Source organism: Phyllobates terribilis, unplaced genomic scaffold, assembly GCF_046119375.1.
Source record: "Phyllobates terribilis strain yellow unplaced genomic scaffold, ASM4611937v1 Scaffold_9__5_contigs__length_417890890, whole genome shotgun sequence".
NCBI classification, from domain to species: Eukaryota; Metazoa; Chordata; class Amphibia; order Anura; family Dendrobatidae; genus Phyllobates; species Phyllobates terribilis.
The window spans coordinates 86,954,423-86,966,485 of NW_027362769.1; the positions used below are offsets into that span (position 1 = coordinate 86,954,423).

At 43.7% G+C, this 12,063-nt stretch overlaps 1 protein-coding gene across 7 annotated transcripts in view; it reads right to left on the reverse strand.

The window, feature by feature from the left end:
- AGAP1 (ArfGAP with GTPase domain, ankyrin repeat and PH domain 1) overlaps positions 1 to 12,063 on the reverse strand; it is a 457,154-nt gene that overhangs the window by 118,576 nt on the left and 326,515 nt on the right. For all 7 annotated transcript variants that reach the window (XM_073646711.1, XM_073646706.1, XM_073646707.1 and 4 more), the window contains one exon: positions 3,246 to 3,414. In XM_073646711.1, the coding sequence (XP_073502812.1) occupies positions 3,246 to 3,414 (169 nt within the window). The remainder of the gene's footprint in view (positions 1 to 3,245; positions 3,415 to 12,063) is intronic.

Below are 12,063 nucleotides of genomic sequence, written 5' to 3' on the forward strand. Positions count from 1 at the left end.
CTGGAGGATGCCTAGAGAGGAGCTCCTCTCAATGATGGGACTGAGGGGGTTCATGGGGGGGTGCACATAACAGCGGCGCTGTTACCCCTTCCCCCCCACTGTCTCGTTAATCAAGATCTGCTTATTGCCCCCACCACAGTTGCAGAGGACAGAACCCCCTCTTAAACACTCATTAGGAAACATCTTCAGTGCACAGCTGAGTGGAAAGTGTGACAGAGGCGGTGAGAGACAGGAAGAGAAGTGATGAGAGAGAGGGTGGGTGTGAGAGGTAAAACAAAGAAATCACAACTGGGTGCTCCGACAATGCTGGAGCAGGGTGCAGGAAAGGTCCTGCTTTATAGAGGAATTACAGGTGTCAGGTATATAACTTTACCGGACACCCACATTATAGTGCTGTGGAAATAGAAGGGAAAAAGTGCACCGGAGAAAAGAGACAACAGGGAGGAGGAGGAGGAGGAGGAGGAGGAAGAGGGGGACCAAAGCAAGTCCGATGGCATTAATATTCATGACAATAATTAGTATTCTAGGTCACTGAATATTCATTGCTATTAGTTTGGATTTTATGGGTTTACGAGATGTTCTGATTGTTGGAGTGTGGAGGGCGCCGCACGATGAGGACTTTTAAGATGTCATCAGCAGTTCAACGCTGAAAACACATTAGTGGTTTTGGGTAAAAATCAGCCCCTTGTCTCTTGATGGATTTAACATTACGAGAGAGACCTGGGGCTAGTGGAGAGTGGAGGAACAGAGGAGGGGGGATTAGTCCTGCCTCTCCGAGGGGGAAGCAGGCAATGAGTTTTACATGTTTTTAAGCAAGAATACAAAGAAATATGGTGCTGGATCTGTGTCTACTTCTAGGCAAGACTGATCATTGGAAATTCACAGGTTACCAGCCATCACTATGGCATCGCCAGAAGCCACTGGGCCTCGATGAAAAATGTGTAATAGGGTCTCACTAACTATCATGGAACATTTATATTACTAATTGTCTCTTAAAAGTGGCTATTCCAGCTCTGCTCACTTCTGTGTTAGTTGGTGAGACAGACCGGTGACGTCGCATCTACTGGGTCATCCGGCAGCAATCAACAGATGTGGTGTCACCGGCCCCTCTCAGCCCCATACGAAAGTGAGTGGAGCCAAAATAACCCTTTAAAGGGAGTCTGTCAGCTACGAAATCAATGTCACAATAAGCACGGGTCTTTGTAGGGGGACCTTGAGCTAAGAGAAACAATAACTTTAATTTAAAAATTCACTACACAGCTTTTGACAGCTAGACAGCACCGGTCCCTTCAAGGAGCGGATAAGACATCCTTAAAGAAATGAGATCATTAAAAAAGGACCTATTGTTAAAATTAGGTTTTTGTGTTAAATGTGTTACTTTTTTTGGCTGTTTTTTTTTCCATGTCACAATCTGTACAAAAGATAAATAGAAATTTTGTAATTTTCACATTGACCCCTGGGGCTCTTGGGATTTTTTAGACTCTAAGGGACCGATACTTCAAAGTGTTTCCACCAGATTGGAGTAAAATACTTTAAAAAGTAGTAAAATTTTCGTGTTTTCATGCCAGTCTGGGCCAGCTGTGCCAAAGTGGGCAAAGCATAGGTGGGATTGGGCGTGGCGTCGGCCACCCACTAAATTCATAAAAGGTTACACCACAGTAGTGGAATAACTTGTCTGAATGTTACAGGTGCATTTCTAGCGAGGCACACACCAGAGAAGATGCACCAAATTCTTCCAGTGGCATGTGTCCCTTAATGAATTTGGCACATCATACCCCACCACACACCTTCATTAAGACTGGCGTATACAACACCACTCTAAATGACTCGAATCAGTTTGTATTTTTTGCTTTTGCTAAATGCGTACATTGGGAAAGCTTCTGACGATACTTTTAATGAAAGCCTGTAAAGGATGCAATTCTGCTGCATTTATCACCCGAAGGATTGCATTGCAAAAAAACAAGTACAACACATAGGTTTTTATTAGACACTGAATGGAAAAGTGCTATTTGCAGTGTTATTTTGTAGAGTCAAAATATGGCAATCCCAATGAATATCACCCTCAGTCAAGTCGTACATTCTGGGTCAAAGGTTTTAGATGTATAACCTATGCAAAGCAACCTTCATAGAATAAAGTCTCATATAAAATATATAAAAGTGTAAAAAACCAAACCAAAAACAAAATAAAAAAGCACAAATAACCAACGAATATAAATAAAATATCTATCAATACTATAGCTAACATCAAAATACAAATCTAAAGCGGTGTTCACACCATGTTCTGGCCCCGTTTAGAACTCAGAGAGGACATCTATCTGAATATCCAAAAACAGTATTCTGAAGACATTCACTTGAATGTGGCAACCAAAGCCTAAAATAAAACAATTTGGACTTATCTAGCCTTTTACAATAGTAAGTTGGGCTAAAAAGGCAGACACTGTAAAGTCATATGAAATCTGCTCATTTTGTTAGGATGAAAAGTTTAACTAATGAGTACAGTGGGCCCCCTGACTTTCCTCCTTAAAAATTGGTGGATAACCTACTCATTGCTCAGGCAACAGGTGACAGGCCACCGTTCTGTTCTGCATGGGAAAAGGAGTTGGGAAATTGATTCACAATGGGCTAAATGTTTCCTACTGGCCCTCAGAACCTCAATTGCGACCAAGGTCTAGGAGACCTCCTTCAAGATTGTCTCTAGATGGTACAGAGTATCAGCAGTACTCCATAGATGGTACCTTGCGATTTCAGATAGATGTTGAAGATGTGGAGTAGGAGAGGGAACAATGACACATATATGGTGGGGGTGTCCTGTAATAAAAAATTTCTGGAAAAAAGTGGTTCTTCTGATCAAGAAGATCACTGGCCTATCTGTCCAGAATTCACCCGAGGCTCTATTGCTTTTAATGTTACCAATAAGTTTCTCAAAATACAAAAAATCCCTGATAGGCTACCTTGTACAAGCAGCCAAAAGTGTTATTCCTTGTCACAGGAACAGCAGATCTCCACCCACCCTAGTGGAATGGTTCTCTAAAGTTTCGCTCCTTAATACGATGGAACACCTGATTGCTCTATCACCTGTAGAAGTTGATAAATATTGTATGATATGGAGAGATTGGATTGATTTCCAAGAATCCGATGCATATCGCCTTGCTCCAAACTGTGAGACCTGTGAAATTTAAGCTAACTCATCTCAGTGTCACTATGTCACACATGGTTGTCCAATGGCTGAATTTAGGAGTCCATACCTGTATTTGGAGAGATCTGCAGCCCGCTGACCTCTTTGGTCAGACCATTCGTTTTCGGACTGGCAATGGGTGCACACGATGATGTTGCTCGTGGAGGCCTCTTCCCTGGAACCTTAACTGTAGTCCTGAGCAGATCAATCTCCTTGCCATGAACGTTCTGCATGTAATCCTAAAAAAAGGGATTTTTTTATTTGATGGAGAATAAAACATATAATTACATATCCCTAGCATATGCTTGCAGAGATATATACAGTACATAAAAGGAGACGAAAACAGAATGGGAAACATAAATGGTCCTTATTGTTCAAGAGCATCAAGAAGTGTTTTAAATAAAATTATTCTACATGGATTTAACCTTCAACCTTTCCTTCATGCTGTGGCTATAAACAACAGCCCTGTGCCGCTGTGGTCTTTCCACCATTTCCCTGCACAATCACTTAATTTGGCAGGGAAATAGTCGCTTCACCTGCAGAACAGTACGACAGTCGTAATGGCCATTCGGTTTTGCAGGTCAAACAAGCGTTTCCCAATGGAACAATGGCAAGACCGTAGCGGTACAGGGCTGCTTCAGTTTTCAAGCTGCGGCATGACCGCTGTGTGTGAACATAGCTTTAGAGGTGAGGTAGCACATTGTAACTAATGTGCAGCCAAGATGGTTAAATAACATGCAGTAAAAGCATCTTGGCTACACATTAACCACAACATGGGGTCGCCCGCATCAGGCGAGCACAATCCGCACCACAACTAAGCTTTTACCTACTGATATCCTGTCGGCAGAATTGATGATGTAACCAATTGGTTTATTGTAGACCCCCTTGTTTCCTTTAACCAGGAACAGCATTCAACATTACAGTTTTTGGACTCTGGTGTAGGTTCTGGAGGTAAATCTAGATATACAGTGGGGAAAATAAGTATTTTATACACTGCTGATTTTGCAAGTTTTCCCACCTACAAAGAATGGAGAGGTCTATAATTTTTATCGCACGTACACTTCAACTGTGAGACAGAATCTACAAAAAAAATCCAGCAGATCACATTGTATGATTTTTAAATAATTAAAATTACATTTTATTGCATGAAATAAGTATTTGATCACCTACCAATAAGCAAGAATTATGGCTCTCACAGACCTGTTAGTTTTTCTTTAAGAAGCCCTCCTAATCTGCACTCATTCCCTGTATTAATTATACCTGTTTGAACTCGTTACTTGTATAAAAGACACCTATCCACACACTCAATCAATCACACTCCAACCTCTCCACCATGGCCAAGACCAAAGAGCTGTCTAAGGACACTAGGGACAAAATTGTAGACCTGATCTAGGCTGGGATGGGCTACAGGAGAATAGGCAACAAGATAGGTGAGAAGGCAAGAACTGTTGGAGCAATGTATAGAAAATGGAAGAAACACAAGATGACTGTCAATCTTCCTCGGTCTGGGGCTCCATGCAAGATCTCACCTCATGGGGAAAGGATGATTGTGAGAAAGGTCAGGAATCAGCCCAGAACTACATTGGAGGACCTGGTCAATGACTTGAAGAGAGCTGGGACCAGTCGAACACAATATCATTAGTAACACACTATCCCGTCATGGATTAAAATCCTGCAGGGCACGCAAGGTCCCCCTGTTCACACCAGCACATGTGCAGGCTCATTTGAAGTTCGCCAATGACCATGTGGATGATCCAGAGGAGGCATGGGAGAAGGTCATGTGGTCAGATACCAAAATAGAACTTTTTGGTATCATCTCCACTCTCTGTGTTTGGAGGAAGAAGAATGATAAGTACAACCCCAAGAACACAGTCCCAACCGTGAAACATGGCGGAGGAAACAACATACTTTGAGAGTGCTTTTCTGCAAAGGGGACAGGGCAACTGCACCATATTGAAGGGAGGATGGATGGGGTCATGTATCGTGAGATTTTGGCCAACAACCTCCTTCCCTCAGAGTATTGAAGATGGGTCATGGCTGGGTCTTCCAGCATGACAATGACCCGAAACCCACAGCTAGGGCAACTAAGGAGTGGCTCCATAAAAAGCATTTCAAGGTCCTGGAGTGGAGTAGCCAGTCTCCAGACCTTAAACCAATAGAAAATATTTGGAGAGAACAAACTCAATGTTGCCCAGTGGCACCCCGAAACTTGAAAGATCTGGAGAAGATCTGCATGGAGGAGTGGGCCAAAATCCCTGCTCCAGTATGTGCAAACTTGGTCAAGAACTGCAGGAAAGGTCTGATCTTTGTAATTGCAAACAAAGGTTTCTGTAGCAAATATTAAGTTCTGTTTTTCTATTGTATCAAATACCTATTTCATGCAATAAAATGCAAATTAATTATGTAAAAATCATACAATGTGCGTTTCTAGATTTTTTTTTAGATTCTGTCTCTCACACTTGAAGTGTACCTGCGATAAAAATTACACATCTCTCCATTCTTTGTAGGTGGGAAAACTTGCAAAATCGGCAGTGTCTCAAATACTTATTTTCCCCACTGTACATGTACCGATGCCGATCTAGTAGTACTTTTTTTCCCCCACACATTATTCACACACAAAAAAATACATAGCTGTTGGACGAACAATCTCTCTCTTTCATTTCCTCCATAGACTGTTCTTCAGGAGTCTGAAGTCTTTCCTCCTGACGATGATGTCAGGGAAGAGACGGGAGGCCCCATACATTAGACAGTCGGCCGATCCTGCAGTAGCTGTGAGTTCGGCTGACATTAGTCCGTTTATTGAGGGTTGGAGGGGGAGGTTTACCAGTGTAGACCAGGTGTATAACACTGCATTGTGTAATTCAGTAGTTGACATATTGTATATTTTTTCATTCAAATAAAGTTTACTTAAAGGGGTATTGCAATCTCCAAGATCCTATCCCAATATGTAGTAGGTGTAATAATAATAATATTAGCAAATACCTCCAATTAGAAATGTAGTATAGTTCTCCTGATTCGCTAAGTCACTTACCCCATGTACAGATAGTATCCATGGTAACGAACACTCGTAGTGACAGCTAGTTGCTAGCGGTCGTAACCATGGATAGCTAAGCTACTGCAATGCCCTGCACACAAGGTAAACTACATAGTTATCAGGAGAACTATACTATATTTCTAATTGGATGTATTTGCTAATATTAGTATTACACCTACTACATACTGGGGTAGGATCTTGGATATGGTAATTGTGTCACCCCAGGCCTGGATGCCACAAATATTAAAGGCAGTGTCTGAGAGCAGGAGGGAGGTTCCCTGGTCAGGGACCATTAGCATGCAGCACCTCCTGTCCCAGGCCAGTAGGGGGAGCTGGCTGCCCCTATAAAAGCTGGAACTGGGGCAGAGTTAGAGAGACCAGAGACCAGGACCCACTTCTGAAGTGACCAGAAGGGTTCCTTAGAGGAAGGGACAGGTCAGCCGCAGCTGAGGAGTCCGTGAGGCAGAGGAGAAACTGCAAGCCAGGGACAGAGGCGACGAGAGCCGGTCCTGGCTGAGAGAATCACACAACCGGACATTGGGGTCCGAGGCGGTCAGGGTTGCAAGCCCAGCAGCAGAGAACCAATCCGCAAGGGATTTCAGGTCCCTTGGCCTAAGAAGCCTGGAGGCTCCGCCACACAGAGGGACCGATGCAGCATGGAGAAGCTACAGGTACCTAAGGCCCGAGTCGCAAGCCATACAGGCAAAGTACATGGCCAGCTCAGGGACGTGGGCTATTACACCACGAAAAGGGGGATAGTCAGCAAGGGCAGAGAGAGAACGGTAGGCCTACCCACTCACCCTGACCAGTGGGGCTCGCCCGAATGCTCTCAGACACCCAGGCCCATTCCTACCCGTACTCCTGTTGGGTCAGTAGTAATACCTACAATAAAGACCCTGGACTGTTTGAAGCGGACTCTGAACTCTTACTATTGCGGCCTGCACCATCACCCCCAGCATTCACCTACATTGCCCTGAGGCTACACTCTTCCTGTGGGGAGTTATCCTATCCCTGTGCTGCACACCAACACCAGCCTTAGCGGTCTGCCTTGCAGCGGCGGTTATCTCTGACCGCAATCCACGGGTGGCGTAGTCGGACATTCAAAACACTGATAAATAGACTGCCACAATTTGGCCTGACCACCCTGAGCCACGGGATCGGGTTGCCACTACTACCCCCAGCATCGCACAGAAGCCCGTTCCCGGGTGCCCCACGGCCCAGGGGGCGAGTCAGTAATACCCCTTTAATGCTCACACAGAGGTGGTATTCACACTACTGTAATCAATGTTTTTACAGCAGCAATGATGAACAACAGGTGATCAGTTTTGTAATGAATCTATATGGAACTTTATCTTTTAAATGCATGTTTTATGTAGTATGTTATATTATTCAGAGGAATGCATTGGAAGGATTCCATGACGTATAATATCAATGAACGCCACAGTGAGAACATACTGTGGCATTCGTCACGTGTTTTTTTTTTTACATGAAACCTTTGCATGGAATAGCCCAGCAGACTATTTTATACAGGTAAAAATATATATACCAATGTTTAATGGGCCAACAAAAGCTACAAGGACACAATTTGGCAACTGGTTAAATGTAAGCCTATGGGTACCTTTGACATGCAAGGGTTATATGGCAAAATAACAGCAAACTGTGGTGCGAAATTGTCCTATTCCGCAGAATAAAAGTGGGCAACATGGATATATCCATTTAGGTAAAACCTGGCAGCTCAAAACTCAAGTCAAGGGTTCTCCGTCTTTGTGTTTGGAGCAAATTGTGAAAAATTGGAAGTGGAGCTTGTCCTTGACGGCAGCATGAATTGAGGCTATTTTCAGTGATAAGTGTAGCACAATTCATCCAGGGATCCCCGCTCTATTAATATAGAGCCAAACCTACTGTAAAATGCAGCCGGTGTGGTGGGAGCAGATTGGTATAACACTGGGGTCTGTGAAGAGCTTACTGAAAACCCCATTGCCAGTACATTGCCCTTCGTGGTTAACATTTGGGATTCAGTACCTGATGGGTCAAGACAGCTAAAAATGATAATAAAAATCCCCTACAAAGGAAGACAACTGAGCAGAAACACATTTTTGTTTTCCTTAAGATAAAATATATATTTTTCATAGGGGCATATATTAGATCTGTGCAATGTAAGAGTGTGTGTGACACTGCAAGAACAATTGGTTTAATAGATAAATGGCCCAAATCCTAAAGAACTGAAAATGACATACGCTTGTCCATAAAACACAAAAGAAATCTAGAACATTCTCCTCATACTGTGTATTAAATAATCTCTGAAGGGTTCGCATTGTCAAGCTGGCCTAATTTCACCATGTAAATACCAGTAATAGGCGGTGTCCTGGTTCACAAATGCAGATTTCTCCCCCAACTACCATCAATCCAAAATCACTGATCAGAGGCGAACAGCACAAGATCAAGGTACATGGCCACTTAACAAGGCTGGAGAAGGAGGCAGCTCAGACACTTGTGAGATTAAGAACATTTAACAAGTCTCTGGGGTCTACTCCAGGAACCCCCTCCCTTCCAAAGCCCCTATCCTGACCCTCTAAAACCTGAAAAAGCCATAATTGCTAAGCTATTAGCATGTTCTGCTCTCTCTGTCGCTAATCTCTTAACATAGGAAACAAATAAACCCGCACGAGTGGGGAGATTATCAGCGAGAGAAGCTGGCCCCTGTCCTGCGTATAACACAGTTACTGAGACCTCCAGCATGGCGAGCAGCCCAGAGTAAAGCCAGAGCGATAGAGGAATATTCTGAAAACGCCCCACTATGCACGAATGTGATATTTGGGGATATAGTATAATCCCCCTGACCGTACAGGAGAACATATCTCTGCAGAAAACGGCCAAGAAGTGCAATTTTATAAACTTTGGTCAATTCTGGAGATGCTAAAAATTCAATGTGAAAAATGTGCCTTTTTGTGCTCCCATCGTAACTCTTCTACCTCCAGGAGAGACTGCAGAAGGATGGCACAGAGACAGATGTATGTATATGTACTGCTTTACAATACATTGTCAGCCCCCCACAAGGAAAGGGTTAACGTTGCTTCCCCTAATTATGTTGCATCTTATTGCCATACACTTAATTAGCTGCATTAATGTGATTTCTTTTTACATAGGCAAGCAATTAAGGGCTATGATTGAGTTTCATTCAATTAGCCTCAACAAACATGCTAATTGATGTCCCAGATGCAAATGAGATGTGGTGAGATAGAGTGGCGCACACTGCGCGGTGGGAGGGGGGAACCTTTGCTGGGAGAGTGGGGTCTCCGCGGGGTCTGGCTGCCGCCTTGCACCCCATGATTGTCATCTCATGAGGGGCCCTGGCTCAGAGACTGGAGCAAGTGGCTTTGTTGCAGGGTAAGGAGGGGTAGTAGAGAGATCTCATCAGACCCCCAGGGCAGTTTCTTAAAGCTGCAACAATTAGCTGGTGCAGACGGTAGAAATAAGACAATAGCACGCTGCAGTCTGCTGTGCCGTCACAAACTTGGGGTTATGTCCTAGGGCTCTCCAGCGTATGGGGAACGGTGAGAGGATATACCCCTTTATGTGTGACTTATAGCATTCATCGCCTGCACTGCACAGTATATAAAATGCACATATGTATTCCATAATTCATCCATTGTGCATACTTCATTGTACATTTATTTAATCTCTTTGGACGCGTCCAGAATGTCTTCCATTGCACCATTGCTGTGATATCATCTGGGTCCTACCGTTACATTCTCACGCAAGTGTCATCTTTCTTATATTTGCACAGGACTGCATTTAATCCTACATCTTAGGTTGCACTGCCCCTCCCTGACCAAGGTTTTCAGACATAGAGAAAAAGGAAAAAAAAAAAAAGAAACAACCCATAACCTCTTGGCATAACAGGGAGAGAAGCGGGGGCTCGCTCGCCTTTTGCTTATTGCGTTTAAGGCATTACACGCAGCAGCACAGAGGGAAGCAACACTAATTTTAATGCCATAAAATGCTCTAAAAGTGCCCCAGGCCCCGGCTACGTGGGAGCTACTTGCACCTAAATAAGACACGGTTCATTTCCTCTGCAGCTTAGCCTAATGTAATCAGCAGCCTGGAGACGTGAGCGCCACTGAGCAGATAGAGAGGGGGGACACCGCCAGCGGTCCGGGGGGCCGCGGACAGATTGCTGTTGATTAGAGAATTTTTCAGTTTTGACAAGGATGTAATGAAGAGCTCGTGGAGTTGTTCACCTGAGGAGGGGGCAGTTTGCTACCGCGTCACAACTGAAGCCTTCTAATTCCAGCCAACCAGCGGGACACATCGGCCAGGACACAAACACTTCAACCCATGAAACGCCAAATATAGGATTAATGCACCCACATCACCATCAAGACATACTCAGGGGGTCACAAACATACAAAACACCCTAAACTTACATATAAAAGAAAAGTTTCCACTGAAGCGATAACTATATCAGTAGATACAAAGCAATTGAGAAAGGTAGAATTCACCTCTCCTCCTCATTCAGACAGCTGGGAATTTACTGGTATGCAAAAAAACAGTCCGAGTTTCATCAGTAACAGTCCAAACGATAGCCGGAACAAACATCTTCTTAAAAGAATTGCTCTATTGATCCAGTAGTATAAAAAAGCACAAAGTATGGTTGAACACAACAGCACAAAAATTAAAAAGGCAGAAAAGAAATATTCGCTGCGCTCCCAAGTACCATGTTTCAGACCTGCACGGTCCTGTGTAAAGAGCGAGTTTCATCAGTATTTTAGCTTTTACCAGAGTTTCATCAGTGTTTTGGATCCAGGTTTCCATCAGTGTTTTGGATCCAGGTCTCCATCAGTGTTTTGGATCCAGGTTTCCATCAGTGTTTTGGATCCACGTTTCCATCAGTGTTTTGGATCCACGTTTCCATCAGTGTTTTGGATCCACGTTTCCATCAGTGTTTTGGATCCACGTTTCCATCAGTGTTTTGGATCCACGTTTCCATCAGTGTTTTGGATCCACGCTTCATCCGTGTTTTGGATCCACGTTTCATCCGTGTTTTGGATCCACGTTTCATCCGTGTTTTGGATCCACGTTTCATCCGTGTTTTGGATCCACGTTTCATCCGTGTTTTGGATCCACGTTTCATCCGTGTTTTGGATCCACGTTTCATCCGTGCTTTGGATCCACGTTTCATCCGTGCTTTGGATCCACGTTTCATCCGTGCTTTGGATCCACGTTTCATCCGTGCTTTGGATCCACGTTTCATCCGTGTTTTGGATCCACGTTTCATCCGTGTTTTGGATCCACGTTTCATCCGTGTTTTGGATCCACGTTTCGGATCCAGGTTTCATCAGTGTTTTGGATCAAGGTTTCATCAGTGTTTTGGATCCAGGTTTCATCAGTGTTTTGGATCCACGTTTCATCAGTGTTTTGGATCCACGTTTCATCAGTGTTTTGGATCCACGTTTCATCCGTGTTTTTGATACAGGTTTCATCAATGTTTTAGCTTTCACCAGAGTTTTATCAGTGATTTTCTCAGGTGAAAAAATAAACTGCAAAGCTTCTCCTACCCATTATAATATTGAAAACCCGACAGCACACGGACAGTCCACACATGGTAATTTGTGCTACCTCTGGTTTTCTGGGCCCCATAAACTTGTATGAGTAATTGTGAATTGCAACAAACATGTTTCTGTGATTTTTCTGCAGACACGTGCTGCGCAAAACACAAAGATAGGTGAACAACTCCATAAACTATAGTGAGTACTTGTAGTATCCATGAAAAACACTGATAAAACATGGATGTCTGACTGCGAGCCATGAATTTACTGCCGAGAGCAGAACTGGACCCGTCATATGAACCTTC